The 17,560-nt window shown below is 39.7% G+C and overlaps 1 protein-coding gene across 1 annotated transcript in view; it reads left to right on the top strand.

Moving 5' to 3' along the window:
- The window catches only part of Dnah12 (dynein axonemal heavy chain 12), a 178,081-nt gene that overhangs the window by 102,611 nt on the left and 57,910 nt on the right, over positions 1-17,560 (top strand). The window contains exons 46-51 of the mRNA XM_052733823.1: positions 2,036-2,197; positions 7,960-8,154; positions 11,201-11,334; positions 12,581-12,743; positions 13,401-13,481; positions 16,537-16,713. Of these exons, the coding sequence (XP_052589783.1) occupies positions 2,036-2,197; positions 7,960-8,154; positions 11,201-11,334; positions 12,581-12,743; positions 13,401-13,481; positions 16,537-16,713 (912 nt within the window). The remainder of the gene's footprint in view (positions 1-2,035; positions 2,198-7,959; positions 8,155-11,200; positions 11,335-12,580; positions 12,744-13,400; positions 13,482-16,536; positions 16,714-17,560) is intronic.

The following is a 17,560-nucleotide window of genomic DNA, read 5'->3' as shown; positions in this document are numbered from 1 at the left end:
AGCTAAAGGAAATTATATTATGTTTTATAAATCAGAACAAGGCTTTCTAATGCAAGTTACCACCGTTGCCACTGATTCTGTCTTCATCCTGGTTTGAGAAGACTTCACGGGAATATATTATTTCCGTAGGGTCTTGTACAGACAGCAGCAGTTGCTGTGAGTTCATGAGTGCAAAAGCCCTGTCATGTCCAAAACCACGATCTCCCAACAGTCATTCCCAGCTTATGGCACTTACAGTCAATCTCCTCCCTCTTCTGTGATATTTTCTGAGCCTTGGGAGAAGGGAGTGATATGGGCTGAACACCGAAGTCACTTATTCTCTGCACCTTAGTAGTTGTGAGACTGTGTAATGACCATCCACTATAATAAGAAAACTCTCTAATGAGGGACGAGAGCCAGACTAATCTGTGGGGAAAAGGATAAGTATTTAGGAGGCAGTTTAATACTGTCTTTGTTAGGGTTTCTATTGCAGTGACAAAACACCATGACCTCAGGCAAGTTGAGGAGGAAAGGGTTTATTTGGCTTACACTTCCATATTGTTGTTCATCATCAAAGGAAGTCAGGGCAGGAACTCAAGCAGGGCAGGAACCTGGAGGCAGGAGCTGATGCAGAGGCACTGGAGGGGTGCTGCTTACTGGCTTGCTTCCCATGGCTTGCTCAACCATGGAACCCTGGACCACCAGCCTAGGGATGACACTGTCCACAATGTGCTGGGCTCTCCCTCATTAATCACTAATTAAGAAAATGCCCTACAGGATTGCCTACAGCCTGATCTTGTGGAGGCATTTTCACAATTGAGGTTCCCTCCTCTAGAGGACTTTATAGCTCTGTGTCAAGTTGGCATAAAACTATCCAGCACAAATGTTATGTCCATGTATCAAAAATAACACTAGAAGGTTATTTCCCCAGGGAAAATCACCTTCCCAACCAAGGACTGTTGGGCAAGTTTACAAGTACCATGTATGAGTTCCCTCCTGTGGATCAGGCCTTACATCCAATCATAAAACTGTTGGTTATCCCCTGCACCCCATAATATTCATGCCACTGTTTCACTATTGGGCATTGTGGTTCACAGGGTTCACAACTGTTAATGACCTTTCCTCTCACAGCAGCCTACATAGCACCTTTCAGTTACTGTGAAAGCTAGCTAGCAGGGAGAGAGTTTCCAGTCAATATTAGGGGCTTACCATCAAGTTCTGATGAGTGACCAAGGGTAGGGACAATAGCCTGTACTGTTTGGGGGGGAGGGCGCCCCTGGGAAGTCCCTGCTCAACAACTCCAAGGGAGGCAACTCATACCAGAGACTGGACTTTTTGTTTGATTAACTTAATGGCTTCTGGGAAGAACATTACCATATCACTTAATTTTAATCCTGGCTGTATCTAAAAAACTCCTAAGAAGTTCCTGAAATTTTAACAGTCAGTTTTAACAGATGCAAATTAGCGCTATCAGACTACTAAGTCCATGTTTTTATTTAAGGTGGGAATTTTGCTTACAATTGGCCAAAAACAAATGAAAAAAAAAAAAACAACAACCTAGCTCAAGCTATCTTAAGCAGAAGAGGAGAAGTTATTGATTTATAGGACGTAAGTGCTCAGAGGTGGACAGTCATTTAACTTGTTTCAATCTAAGGGCCCAGATTAGAAATTCCTCTATACTCCTGCATGTGTTCTTCATTTGTCTTACTTCTCCAGCTGGCTCAGTCCATGAGGCAACACAGTTGACCCAAGTATTACTGGCTTTTGTAAGCATCCTTCTCAGTGCAAGGGCTGTGTGTTAAGTCTGTCTCAGTCCTTAAAGTAATAGTTTGACTGGGTCCTTCTTAATCACATGCCTCTGATCCAATTGTTATGTCTAGGAGCTTGAGGCCACTAAGTCATTTGTGTTGTCCACCTACAGTGTGGGAGAAACGGAGTTCTTGATTGACAGCTCCACCAGAATCAACATACCCTTAAACCCAAGCATAAACAGAAGGGGAAGCAAAACCTACACAAGTCCACTGCATTCTACTTATAAGTGCATTTTCCCTTTAAGACCTTGTTAAGAAATGTAGGCATGAAGGGCCAGAAGACAGTCTTTCTGATCACAGACACTCAGATTAAAGAGGAAGCTTTCCTAGAAGATGTTGACAGTGTGCTCAATACTGGTGAAGTTCCTAACATTTTTGCAGCAGATGAAAAGCAAGAAGTAATGGAGGTAAGTGCTTTGGGGGAGTCCTGCTGTCAGCTCAGGAATTTTCTTATCATGAGGAGTTTGCTGTGCTCTTCAGGATAAATACATCTTATATAATTAAGCAATTAAATAAATATAGCTTATACAATTTAAATTATATTATAAATTTAAATTAGTTTAACACATCATTTTGGTGAATTTTAAATTCTAGCTTCATTGTAAGTCAGAAATTATTTTATAATTATCTTCATAAAATAGCAATTGTTTTACATGTTTTGTGATACTTAGCATGCTTATGGTTGATTAAAGTTTAATATCATCTCTTAAACTGGTGAGAGAACCAGAGCTGGGTGTGGTGGCATAGACCTTTAATCCTAGCACTCAGGAGACTGAAGCAGAAGGATCATGAGTTTGATGTTAGCTTGAACTATATTTTAATTTTGTTTTGTTTTGTTTTTTGAGACAGGGTTTCTCTGTATAACAGCCCTGGCTGTCCTAGAACTCACTCTGTAGACAGGCTGCCTAGAACTCACAGCAATCCACCTGCCTCTGCCTTCTGAGTGCTGGGATTAAATGCATACACCACTACTGCCCAGCTTTTGAACTATATTTTGAGATGTTAATCTCAAAAACAGAACAAAGAAATAAACAACAGACACAGGAAGAATGAAAACATGACTGATATCTTACTCAATTAGTTGTATATTCTGCTTGTCCAGTATAGTTTTCAAAAGTCTTACTAAACTATCTTTTCTTACAGTTCTAATATATATATATGAAAGTCAGGTTTTGTGATCTAAATGACAAGATACAATTATGTAGCACATACTACTGTCAACTGTCAGATACTTTGATCCCATTTCTAAGACTTACTCCTTTTTCATTGACTCGATTTACTTTTATCAATGGAACTTATTACTTCTATCTGGATGTTTCCTCCTGGAGTGAAAGGGACTCGCCCTGGTAGTCTAGGCCCTCTGCTTTTGCCTTCTATGAAACAGGAGCACAGACAGCAGTTCCCCCTACATAGGGTTATAATGAGGTGAGGGAATCACACAAAATAAGCACTTACATAGTGTTTAACACTTAGAAACCCTTCAGTAAATGAAATGTTACTAGTTTGTGGCCTGGGTTGAAAAGAAAAAAATGTTTTTGCTTTTACCTGAGCAGTACTAGTGCTGTCGTCAGGACGGCTCAAGAATGATGGTGTTCCCAAACAACAGGAAGAATTCATTCTCATATTCCCAAAGAATAGTCATCTGTGGGGAGTGAGATGCCCTTGGATTTTTCCTGACCCAACTGCCTGCTCCCAAATAACCATTTTAAATTAACCTATATTCCTTATTTATGCTCTGCCACTTGATGGTACCTTTATTAGCATGACATGTTCATTGCCTGCTCTCTCTGTGTCTGCTTGTGACTCCAGACTCTGCCTTTCTCTCTCTCAGAATTCTCTCTGTGTCAGGCTGTCTCACCCAATCTCTTCCCACTCAGCTATTGACCAATTAGGTTTTTTTTTATTAATAATGAGAGCAGTGCATGTTTATAGTGTACAAATATTGTTCCACAGCATTTCCTCCTATTTGTCTAATTAAAAAAGAAGGTTTTAACCTAATAAAATTATGTACAATAAAAACAGTTATTAAGTAAGAATAATAGTCACAATATCCAGTCTATTTGTATTTGGCAAAAATTAGAGAAAATTACTCCATTATCTGTCCTATCTCTGTAAGTTCAAAGTTTTATATCTAATTTGCTTTCTATCATAACTAAGGAAAACTATAAGTTTAACTATTTAGTCTTTAACTCTGTCAAAGACCCCAGAAAGATGAAATGTTACCTAATTGACAGAGACATCAGGCTGCCTGGACAGTCACCCAAATTCCTCTGTTATGTTGAGGCATCCAACTCTGGCCTACAGGCCTGGCATATATGACAGACTTTTCTGTGAAGCAGGGAATTTTGAAGGACTGTCCTACCTTGTCTTGGCAAAGTTTGGCAATTGCCTTTCTGGCATCCTGCTGGTCCAGGTTGGACAGTATACTGTCAGCAACTGAGGCAAGGGCAGTTGCTTTGCCCATGTGGCTAGCTTTTGCCATAAAGAAAACAAATTCCATATGGAGTTTCTTTGATGCCCATCATCTTCTCTGAAATAGATTGGTGCTGCCAGGAGCAGGCATGTCTCACTGTCATGAAAAGCCTTAGGTTATTAGATGTATGAAATACCTTAGTCTGTAGGACTTTGAAGTGTTTGAAGACCATCTATCTATCTAAATATATCTGTGTATGACCTTGAAAACATACCTAACATGACTGTAAGTTTTACTATTATAGGTGGCTATTAATATGTATTTCTCAATTATATATTACATTTTAAATGAGCTGCATAAACAGAATACCTTAAACAAGAGTTTAAATATACATACAGTATAACAAAATTAACTTTAAATTTGTATCAATAAACCAAAATCTATACCAATGTAAAATATGTAAGATTGGGCTGGAGTGATGGCTCAGTGGTTAAGAGCACTAACTGCTCTTCCAGAGGTCCTGAGTTCAATTCCCAGCACCCACATGGCAACTCACAACTGTCTGTAACTCCAGTTTCAGGGGACTCAACACCCTCACACAGACATACATGCAGGCAAAACACCAATGCACAGGAAATAAGAATAAATAAATTATTTTTTTAAATATGTAAGATTAATAGCTTTTTATTAAAGTAGATTCAATAATCTATCCTTTTATCCTGTCATTTCTATATCCCCCCTCTTTTCTTTTTAGAACAAGATCCCTGAATCTAATCTCCTTTGTTCAGCTTTTTTCCTGACCATTACCAATAACAACTTGTAACCAACTCCCCTTAAATGATAATAAATATCCATAACCCATCTTTTGGGAATGTGGGCATAGTTCTCTAGACTGCTTCCTGTTTTTTGTGGGCACTGTTATCTTTGGGGGACCCTGAGAAAATTTAGGATTATGGTCAAATCCTGACTGGAGTATTCTGTGAGGCTGCATCATATCAACCAGCAGCCTTGAAGCTGTTCTAGATACAGAATTCTGAGGAGACTATAACAGGCATTTTGAAATGCTGGATCACCTGGGCCATCTGTTTTCATTGGTGTTTGGTCCCCTTGCTCTGAAAATACATAAAATTTTAAAGGTAAAAATATCTGCATTAATACAAGTATAGACTGTGCATTGTACGTAACTCAGCCAAAGATGATTTTTTTGTTATATGTTTGAACAGGTAAAATATGCATCACATGTCTTGTAGTTCTTCTAGGTTTATTTCTTTATATTTATAGCCAGGATTTCAGGGTGTCTTCCTCAATTGAACCTGACTTTTTTTTTAACCCAGAATGAATCCACAGCTTCTCATTTCCTATAGAAATAAAGCATAACTTCTCTCCCAAAGTAGCACATCTTTTGACTTAAATTTTGAAGTCAAGATTTTTTTAAATAGATAGGTTGGTTGAATCTAGCAGTTTTTATAATCCAGTGTCTCTTAGCAGCCAAAAAAAAAAAAAATCAAAGACAACACAATAACATACAGGATCCAGTCTCTCTGTGTATTTTATATCTTTACATGGCTTATTATTACTCTATTCCCTTTTTAAGGACTTTCTCTACCCTTTTTCTCTTCTCTCCCAAGCCTACATATATTTTTAAACACACTGTAATCCATTTGGAGGGTTTTTTTCCTATCTGAATCTGTCTTACTGCATATCTGTAACCTTTTCTGTCTACATGAGCAAAAACCCCAAACCCACCATGCAGCTTGCTGGTGGAGCTTGCACTGGTAGCTTAAACCTACAGGCAGCAGCTGAGAGAGATGCCTCTCTGCACCGCTGCCCATGTGAGATACTGCGAGAACCCACCATGTGGCTTAGCTATGATGTGCTGGCAGCTGCCAGGAGATGTATCTCTGTACTGTGGCCAGCACAAGAGACATGAGACTAGGAAGCTGAGTTTGGCTCTGTTTTTGTGTGTTTAGAACTTTTTTTTAAGCTTTTTCAGGTCTTATGTGGATCTATGCCCCACATTGGGTGCCATCTGTAGTTGAAGTTTTCCTGTCCCAACTGCCTGCTTCCAAATAACCAACATGGAGATTTAATATTAATTACAAATGCTCGGCCAATAGCTCAGGCTTGTTACTAGCTAACTCTTACATTTTAAATTAACCTATCTTCCTTATTTACACTCTGCCATGTGGCAGTGCCTTTATTGGTATGGCACATTCATCTTCTGCTCCCTCTGTATCTGCTTATGACTCCAGACTCTGCCCTTCTTCCTCCCAGAATTCTCTCTGTGTCAGGCTGTCTTGCCCAATCTCTTTCTGCCCAGCTATCGACCAATCAGTTTTATTAACAATGAGAGCAATATGTATTTGCAGTACATATATAAATATTGTTTCACAGCTGTGAGATTTCTTTAACTTTGCCAGACTTTCCTGCTTGCCTTAGCTATTAACTGTTTATTATTATTTTCTTATTAAACTTTTCTCTACTTCACTATCTTATTTTATATTTGCATATTTTAGACATGCTTTTAAAATGTTTTATTTTTATTTGTGTGTATGTGAGTGTGTGCCAGTACCCACCTCAGATCCCCTGGAACTGAAGTTACAGGCAGTTGTGAGCCACCAGACATGGGTGTTGTTTTAAATAATTTGCTGAGTCCAGTTAGTGCTGCCAGCATGTACCTAGGAAGGGGCCATACACTGGGGCATAGGCAGCCTCCAGTGGCCATGCCCCTGAATAAAATTGACTCTCCCTTCTCTAGCACCAGTCAGTTGCCAAGAGCACCTCAGGTATGAAGACTAGTGAGCCCTTACTTCATCCATACTGGAATGTTGACTGGCTTGATTTTTGTGCAGGTAGTTACAGCTTCTGTGAGTTCACTAGGGCGACTCATGACCAGAAGACAGCATTTCACAGCACTCCACTCTGCATTCCTTTCATTTTTCCACGATGGTGATGTTCTCTGAGCCTTGGGATGTGGGTAGGGGCATATGATAGAGATGTCCCATGTAGGTCTATGGACTCAGAAGTATCTTGACCAGTGGTTAAGAGCACTCACATAATAAGTGTTTTGTTTTCATTATTTTAGTATGCATGCAAACTACTAGGTTTCTTTATGACATTGCGCTTTGCCCGTCACCTTCCCTTGGATCTTTTCCTCCCTCCAGATAGTCTCCTTTCTGCTTTAAGTTCCACATTTGAAGAGAACTTTCAATATTTGTCTTTTTTCTTTCCCTCCCATTATCCTGTCATTCTCCTCACCCTTTCTTTAGACTCCTTTCTCCACATTTCTACTGTACATCATGTGTATCTCACACACACACACACACACACACACACACACACACACACACACACACACACATATAAAATCTAGATTTTGCTTATGGGGAAAAGCATGCTTTCAATATTTGTCTTTCTGAGTCTGGCTTTACTTTGCTGTTTGAAGGTTACATAAAATCCAGTGTAAAGTCACAAGGCTGTTTTGTGAGTTCAGTCAGTTTCTTGCTGATGGATATTGCATTCATTTCCATTATTTCTCTAAAAACAATGTTGCATGTAGGCCTGCATTGAATCTTGATGGGTTTTTCTGATTATCTTTACCAGGTAAATTCTTGACAGGTATTTGTTTTTAAACATCCAGTGGTATAAAAATAAAACTTTAAAGACAATTCATACAAACCCCATACTCTGCTCTCTGATCATCTCCTTATAGTAAATCCATTTTTATTCACAAGGTTTCTGTTTTCTCTTCTGTAGGGTGTCCGTCCAGTAGCTCAGGCTGGCAATAAGCACGATGAACTCAGTCCCTTAGCCCTGTTTGCTTTCTTTGTGAATCGCTGCAAAGCTAATCTTCACATCGTCGTGGCCTTTAGCCCCATAGGAGATGCCTTCCGCAATCGTCTGAGACAGTTCCCATCCCTCATCAACTGCTGTACTATTGACTGGTTTCAGGTTTGTTTCATTTGGGTTTGAGGGAGCAGAGTTGCTAATTCTGAAAATTTTACCAAAACCATATTTAAGCTTGACTAATATTCAGCAAGTGTTCATTGATCAGTTACTATAATGATGGGAGCTGATAAGGCTATGTGTTGCCCAGAAAGAATTCATGGTCTGGACTAGAAGAGATAAAAAACAATAGTAAGTAAAAACAGAGGCATAATGGTGATATGCAAAGTGTATACTGATTAAGAGAGTGACTTTTTGAAGTATGAAAACGAATCAGTTATATAGAAGGGTGGATTTGGAACCATAGGATAGTGTGTGTATGTGTGTGTGTGTGTGTGTGTGTGTGTGTGTGTATTTAACAAAATGTGTAATTATGAATATATGTTGTATATAATGTGATTAGTCCAAATTTCTATTATACTTTTTTTTTTTTTTTTTGGTTTTTCGAGACAGGGTTTCTCTGTGTTGCTTTGCGCCTTTCCTGGAACTCCCTTGGTAGTCCAGGCTGGCCTTGAACTCACAGAGATCCGCCTGGCTCTGCCTCCCGAGTGCTGGGATTAAAGGCGTGCGCCACACCCTGTCTCGAAAAACCAAAAAAAAAAAAAAAAAAAAAAAAGGCGTGCGCCACCACTGCCCGGCTCTATTAAACTTTTATGTTAAATAACTAACTAATTCTTCCCACTTGAGGAGTGTGTATGTGTGTGTTTAATACTATGGAGTAGGCCTCCAATCTAATCAAAAAGTTGTAGAAAACCTCACCATTGCACCAGTAGCACATCATGCTCTAGACTATATTTTTTTATTTATTTATGTTTAATTTAATTTATTTTATGTATATGGGTATTTTGCCTGCATTCATACCTGTGCACCCAAGAAAGCCAAAAGAGGCATCAGATTCCTGGAACTGGAGTTAAAGACCATTGTGAGCTGCCATGTGAGTGCTGGGTCCTCTAGAAGAGCAGCTAGTACTCCTAACCAGCAAGCCTATGCCTATAGCCCCCATATTTTAAATTTTAATACAAAGAGAAGTGTGTGTGTGTGTGTGTGTGTGTGTGTGTGTGTGTGTGTGTGTGTGTGTGTGTGTGTGAAAGGTGGGGGAGTTATGACTGGATTTGGTCCTCATAATTATGGAGTCTTACGGTTGTCAAGATCTTCAGCCCACAAGCTGGAGGTCTTAAAGAGTCAGTGATACAGTTCTAGTATGGAGGCCAAGAATCTCAAGACTTCGAAGATCTCCGGTGTTCCTTCATTTCTTATGCCAACAACAAAACCAATGTGGCAGCCTGAGAGCAGTCAGAAAGGAGAATTTCTTCCCTATTTGGAAGAAGGGCAACATTTTTCTTCGGTTCAGGGCTTCTCCTGATTGAAAGAGGTCTGCTGATATTAGGGTGGTGGGTTGTACCTCTAATCCCAGCACTCAGGAGGCAGAGGCAGAGGTAGGTGGATCTCTGAGTTCAAGGCCAGCCTGGTCTACAGAGCGAGGTCCAGGACAGCCAAGGCTTCCCAAAAAAACAAAATACAAACTGTAGCCAGACTTTTCTTTCCTGCTCACCAGTTCCCAAATAATGAGCACAGAGACTTAATACTAATTATAAATGCTCAGCCAATAGCTCAAGCTTGTTATTAGCTAACTCTTACAACTTAAATTAGCCCATTTTTATTAATCTACATTCTGCCATAAGGCATTACCTCTCTTTCATCTTGCACCTCCTGTTTCCTCTCCCTGTCTCACTGGCGACTCCTCTGACTCCACCTTTCTTCTTCCCAGTGTCTTTAGTCTGGTTTTCCCACCTAACCTTACCCTGTCCAGCTACTGGCCAGTCAGCTTCTTTATTAAACCAATCACAGCATAATTTACACAGTGTACAGGATTATTCCACAGCAACAAACAAAACAAACAAGCAACAAAAAAATCTTAAAATGTGCTCTTCTCTAAAAGGAAAAAATTACAAGCATCTTGTTGAAACTGAGTGAAAGGAAGTCAAGAAAATACTCTAATGAAAAAGTAAAGCAGCATAAACTGTTTAATTAAACATTTAAAATATTTGTTATCAAGTATTGTTTTAAGCACTGGAGATCCAGCAGTGATAAAAGGAAAGTCCTTCCTTATATGGATTTTATAATTCTATCAAGGGTTGAATGGAAGCCAATAGTAGACAAATGAGTAAATGGTGTGTGAGGTCTTAGTAAGTTCTGAGGACACACTCACTACAAGAGGTTGAATAGTGACAGTAAGAAGGTTGTTCTAGAAAGAGTGTTCCAGGAACACCTTTATGATCCTTTGGGATATAAATATAATGAAGGAAGTGAGAGAGCAAGCCATGTGAAGGTCTGAGAAAACAGAGTTCCAGTCAGAGGAAACAGAGAAGGCCTGGAACAGGATCACGGTTGGCATAGATCAGGATAGAGCAGAAGAAGCATTTCACTGATGTGGAAAAGACTAGCTAAGAAGAACCTCAGCTTTGGATGTTATGATAGGGATTATGAAGGACTTCTAAGGACAGAAATCCAAATTAAATATGTTTTTTCCCTTTTCTCTCCTGTGGGAAAAGAGACTAATTGATATTGAGTAGACAGTTAGCATCTTCTACAGCTGACATGCTAAAGCTGAGATGCCTAATGGACATCTAAGTAGAGGAGTGGTAAAAGTGATATAATTATGTTCTTACTATGTAATGTGTCATTAAACCTTGTTTGCTATTCTTATTTTCATTTTAATATGTAAAGAAATCTAAAAAATATCGAGACCTCAGTCTACTTAACTCTGTTTTCCTCATTAAAGTTTCAACTTCATAACCCTAAACTCTTCTTCTGTATGAAGTCACTACTTACATTGTTGGACTGAGACTGCTCAGCTTTTCAAAAATAATTTATTTATTTTTCTTTTATGCACATTGGTCTTTTGTCTGTGTGAGGGTGTCAGATCTTGGAGTTACAGTCATGAGCTATCGTGTGGGTGCTGGGACTTGAACCCAGGTCCACTGGAAGAGCAGCCAGAGCTCTTAACCACTGAGACTGCTCATCTCTAATAAAATTTTCTTCTCCTTTGCAGCCATGGCCTGAAGATGCTCTTGAACGTGTAGCTGTGAATTTCTTAGAAACCCTGGAGCTTACTGAGATTGAGCGGGAGGAGATAGTCCCGATCTGTAAACACTTTCATACTTCCATTATGACCCTTTCAGAAAGGTTAATAGTAATGATATTTAAAATTGTGCAAATGCCTTGTATTCTAAGTGCCTTGTATTTTCCATGAAAGTTCAACATTTTGATATTATTTGTCTTCTAATCTTTCTGGTTATTTAATTAGTTGAAACCCTCAGCTAGGAAGTAATAGAAAGGAAGAATTTATTATGAAGGTCCACGAATGTCTCACAAAGATCTGAAAAACAACCAGAAGAAGTTAGAATCTGCGAAAAACACACAAGTGTTTTTTTCTCGATATGTATCACTGCTTCCCTCTGGACATTTCCTTTCTTCCTCTTTGACTGTGTTTAGAGGAAGCTGTCTGCCTCTTTGCTTTTGAGCATACTTCTTGCAGTTTTAGGTAGAGGGAGAAGCTAGCCAATTATTTCTAGCTTCCTGCTCCACATTTATCCCAAAGTGTGATTATCATTGTGTGCAGTGCCCAACCCTGATCTGATCAACAATGGTTAGTGTGGCAGATTTCTTAGGGAAAACACTACTACTAAGACACTGGGTAAAAGTTGTAGAAAAGGTGAGCTAATTGGATGGTCAGGGGAGGGTAGATACCTTAGTAGTGATTGTTTTAACTATTGATCTCTAAATCCTTGTTTCATAGAGGCATGAACTTAAGTGCTGTTATGTTGCCCATCTAAAGTCAGTTATCCAGTGTGATTGGCTTGGACAGTGGTCCAAGCAGTGTGCTGTAGTCTGCATACTTGTATATCTTATGTATATCCTTCTCTCTCTCTGTGTGTGTGTGTGTGTGTGTGTGTGTGTGTGTGTGTGTGTGTGTGTGTGTATACTAGTCTTGTGTGTGTGGCCTTATACATTCAGTCAACATGTAACATGCCATGTAACTCATACTTGTCCCATTTGCAGTTCCCTTTCTGGATGCTTGCCTACCTCATTCAATAGCTTGAGTGGCTTGTAAATCTAGAGCTTCCTGGTATATGACATAGAAAAATAAAGACTGTGTTTTGGGTTTTTTTTTTTTTGCTGTAGTTCACCCTTTATACACACCTTTGTTGATTTGTGCTTTTTAAATGTGTCATTGGTCTTTGATATTTTTCAGGTAAGAACTTGGAATGTGGTTATGTATAGATTTCTGGAGTTTCAGAAAGTTAAAATACTTAGCATGTTCTGCATAAACCTTAACCTTTATTCATAATTGCCTATGGTTAATGCTATGCTGAATTTACATGATTGTGAAATCCATTACTTATACTGTTGTCTGTTGCCCCTTTTTTAGGTTCTTAGAAGAGTTAGGACGACATAACTATGTTACGGCTACTTCTTATCTCGAACTTATTGGCTCGTTTCGGCAACTGTTGACTAAGAAACGGCAAGCTGTCATGGAAGCCAAACAACGCTACGTGAATGGACTTGACCAGTTAGCTTTTGCTGAGTCTCAGGTAAACTTGAGAAGCTTCCAAAATAATAATATATACTGATAAATGCAAAAAATAATAACAAAAACAAGAGCAACTGTTTGTTGACTGTAAGTTATTTACAAGGTTCTGTCATATATTTCACATACACTGTCTCAGTCACTCTCTTAGCAACTCCAGAGGTAGTCACTCTTATGTCCTCATTTTATAGATGAATAAGTTTTAGAGAAACTCATTAAGTTGCCCAGACCACAGAGACTCAAATACATTCTGTTTTATTTTTAAATAATTTGTTGTCATCTGAGAATATAAGAAATCTATTTTGGCTTTCTATTGTAGCAGATGTTAAATATAAGATGGGTTTTTTCTAATGAGTCCAGTGCTATTAATACTTACTAGTGTTTTATTTGTATACCATAGTACAATGAGAATACCTGAGCTGACATCTTTTCTGGTTTCATTTCCTCCATGGTCACTTGTTCCAGTGCCCTGTAAAATACCTAAAAGATTCATAATCTTTTGTGAACAGGACTGGATATGCTCTCATGGTTCTTTTTTATCATGCAAAGAACTGGGAAAATTAGGATTTCTCATGGCCAGCATTGTATGATGCATTTAAGTTTCTAATTTCTTTGTCAGCTGTTACAGCAGTGAAAACTTAATGGCAAACTGTCTGTCTAGGTTGGGGAAATGCAACTGGAGCTTGTTGAACTGCAGCCCAAATTGGAGGAAGCTAAAATTGAAAATGCACGTATGATGCAGGTAGGAAATCAGTGTTTTTCTTGATGTCGAAAAACAATTGAATTGTGTAACACTAGTCTTGAAACTAAGCCTTAACTTTTTGTTACTAGACCCTGTGGAGTTTATGCTCTTCTACTGACTGGGTACCTCACTGGTTCTCTATGCTTGTTACTTTCAGAGGCTGGTATGAAACCCATCTCCAAATAAGGCCGCATTTATAGTCTCATTTTAAACCTATCTTTCTTTCTTTTTGCTTTGTTTTAGACCTTTCTTTCTTCCTCCCTTCCTTTCTTTCTTTTTTTCTTTCTTTCTTTTTGTTTTGTTTTGTTTTGGTTTTGTTTTGAGTCAGGGTTTCTCTGTGTAACAGCCCTGACTACCTGGAACTCACCCTGTAGACCAGGCTGCCTCACAGAGATCCTCCTGTCTCTGCCTTCCTGGGATTAAAGGTGCACACCACCAGTGCCCAGCTAGACCTATCTTTTTTTTTTTTTCACCACACTTCGTGGCCAGTGTTGGTTCCAACTTCTAGAACCCGACACCGGCAGTGTATTTTAGGCTTATGGAAGTACAGCACCATTTGGAACAGTTTCCTGGTGTAACATAATCCTGTGTGCAGAAGGAGGCACAATTACAGCGAAATTCTCTCTAGAGACCGGCTACATGTGTTACCTTAAGGGCCGTCTCAGTTAAGGTTTTCATTGCTGTGGAGAGACAGCAGCATGCGGACAGACATGGTGCTGGAAAAGGAGCTGAGAGTTCCACATCCTTGATCCAAGGCAACAGGAAGTGAACCGAGACACTACACACTTCCTCCAACAGAGCCACACCTCCCACTCTCTTTGGTAGACCTATCTTTTTGTTTTAAAGTATTTTATTAGTTTTTTTGGAATTTCATACATTGTATTTTAGTTATCTTCATCCCCCTCTCCATCTTCTCCCAGATGCACTCCCCTTTATATACACACCCAACTTCATGTCCTCATTTTTTTTTAACTCATTGAGTCCTATTAGTGCTACCTATAGACTCCTAAATACTGGAGTATGTTAGACCTACCAGGGGCCAAAGGATTGTAGGAGCCAGAGGGGTTAAGGACACCACAAGTAAACTCACAGAATCAACTAACCTGGTTTCATAAGGACTCACAGAGACTAGACCAACAAATAACCGGGGACCTGCATGGGACTGACCTGGGCACTCCTCTTATGGGTTGCAGTTGTGTGGCTTGGTCCCCTTGTGGGACTCCTGATGTTAGGAACAGGGGCTGTCTCCGACTCTTTTTATAGGCTTTTGACACTCTCCTCCTCATGCTGGGTCGCCTTGCCCAGCCTTAGTGCATGGGGAGGTGCTTGGTTTTACTGCAACTTGATATGCCATGTTTAGTTAATACTCATGGGAGACCTGCCCTTTCCTGGGCAGAGGCAGAGGAGGAGAAGATTAGGGGATGAGAACAGAGGGGATATGGGGAAGCTGGGTGTGGGGAGGCTGTAGCTGAGAGGTAGAGTAAAAAAGAATAAAATTTTTTAAAAAAGTAATTCTCTCTCTTCCAACATCTATCAATTACCAATAACTCTCAGCTAGGGATTGTCATTGTGTGAGCTTCCAAGTGGCTTGTGCATGCTCTCACAGTTGTTGAGTTCATATATGTCCTGTTGTGTCCAGAAAACAGGTTTCCTTGTAGTCATCTACTGCCTCTGGCTCTTACAGTCTTTCTACCCCCTCTTCTACAATGATCTTAAACGTCGGAAGGGGAAGGCTGTGACATAGAGGCTTCTCTGATGAGATCTGAGAGCTACATTAATCTTTGGTTAAAATGAGAAGTTGTCAGGAGTCAACAGAGTAATAGTGATGGGTTCTCATCTACAGCCTAGGTGATTCTTGATCCCACGAGCAGTGCCAAATATGGGTTGCATCTTGTAAATTGGGCTTTAAATGTTATCAGAAAGTATTTGACTACTCTCCTGCCATTCTTCCTTTGTTGTACCATGAGACTTTCTTGACAGGCAGGTCATTACGGTAGCTGGCAGGGTTCACAGCTAGATAAGATTGATAATTATTTTTCTCTTCTGGTAACACGCATAGCACCTTCCAGCACTATGAAAGCTGGCCAGTAAGGGATGAAGTTTCCAAGTTAAACACCAGCTTGATTTCTTCATGTTCTTTGCTTTGAGTATGGGTGTCTTCACCAACAGGGTCTTACCATGAAGCTCTGGAGGGTCACCCAGAGCAGTGATAGTAGCCTCTTATATTTAGGTGTCAGTGGAACCTTACTGGCCAACAAATCCTATAGAGGTAGCACATTCCCGACACTGGGCTTTTTGTTAACCTGTGGTTAGTAGGGCATTATTTTAGGGTAACTGCATTGAAGTTCTCTGTGTGTGTAAATGTTTATATTTTAGGAGCCTTCTGCAATAGTAGTTTTCATGTGGTTTTCTTTTCAGAAAGTCTTTCATGTTAATTATCCCTCCCTGTACTTTTCCCACTAACCAGCCTCCCACCCCCAACCCCGTTTGACCATTCCTGTTCCATTATTCCTCTTTCTTCTTTGTATCACTGCATTCTGTCTTCCCTCCTTTGAAATCTTCTCCCTCTCCATTCCCTTATTAATTTTCTGATATCTGTGGTATTCTGAATGAGATAAAGCTATCTAAAGATACAAAACTAGCCGGGCGGTGGTGGTGCACGCCTTTAATCCCAGCACTCGGGAGGCAGAGCCAGGCGGATCTCTGTGAGTTCGAGGCCAGCCTGGTCTCCAAAGCGAGTTCCAGGAAAGGCGCAAAGCTACACAGAGAAACCCTGTCTCGAAAAACCAAAAAAAAAAAAAAAAAAGATACAAAACTAACATCCACAAAAGACATATGACATTTGTCTTTCTGGGTTACCACTCAGAATGATTGTTTCCAGCATTATCCATGTATCTTCGAATTTCATAACTTAATTTTTCATAACAAATCTTTCTACTGTCCAAAATGATGTGTTGGATTCCCTAATTTTCAAATAGTTTTTGACTCTAGGCTTGAAGAAGCAATAGGTTACTTGAAAATTTGTCTTTATTTTTACCTCATGTCTTTTCTTCAGATTATTGAGATAGAATCTGCACAAGTAGAAGCAAAAAGAAAGTTTGTGAAATTGGATGAAGAGATAGCCAGTGGGAAGGCAGAAGAAGCCCAGGCTCTGAAGAATGAGTGTGAGAGTGACCTGGCTGAGGCCATTCCTGCCTTGGAAGCAGCTCTGTCTGCACTGGATACACTTAAGGGAAGTATTTGAATTTGCCACCTTGGGTTTCATCAACAAGGAAGCAATATGCAGGTCTTTGGTTAGCATGCTGTGGCTCTGTTTTGCTGGGTTGTATTGTTTATTTGTCAAGTTAAGTGAAACTTACGTCTGAACAGTTCTTCTTTGATACAATGTTATATTTACATACTTGCTTTTCCTATGTTATATCTAATTTTCAATCAGGATAGTTTAGTGGGAATGGAATGAACAGTCTTTGTGAATCCCAAGAGGCTCTACTCATGGGCCAGAAGGAAAGGAATGAGAGAGGAGGGAAAGAGAAGAACAGGTGTGTTTCTACTTCTGCAACTTCCTGGATATATGTGCACAGAAAATTCAAAAGTTATGTCTTATGCAGCTGTGAGTTGTACCTTTCTGCAGTACATTGTGTTGTGTGTGACTTTTAAGGCTCTTTACGCGAGAACAGAACTACTTCACAATCAGAACAGGAGAGTCAAGAGCCCATTGACTGGGAGGCTGAGAGTATCCAGACCCTATTCCTAGCATGCATCCTTAGTCACTACCATAATTTTCCATGTGGGAGACCTGACAAGACTATGAACTCAACCAACAGCCAGCTTAGCACTTCACAGGCTCAACCCGTGTGACTTTAGTTAGACAGCCTAGTGGTAGCTTTAAGACAAGATTGTTTTAGGGCATTCATACTAATATAAAACTTCCTACTATTTTCACTGTGCCGTGAACTAGGAATTTAAAACCTCAAAAAAAAGTTTTTGAGAAGCTGAACACAATGTCTCTGAGTGGGGGGCAGTATGGAAAGAACTTGTTTCTAATATATCCTTCCCTTCCCCGGCTCCCAGCCGCGATG

The sequence above is a fragment of the Peromyscus californicus genome, unplaced genomic scaffold (assembly GCF_007827085.1).
Source record: "Peromyscus californicus insignis strain IS unplaced genomic scaffold, ASM782708v3 Scaffold_12__1_contigs__length_115047231, whole genome shotgun sequence".
Taxonomy (NCBI): domain Eukaryota; kingdom Metazoa; phylum Chordata; class Mammalia; order Rodentia; family Cricetidae; genus Peromyscus; species Peromyscus californicus.
Note: the sequence above shows the minus strand (reverse complement) of the source record. Positions and strands in the feature narration are given on the sequence as shown.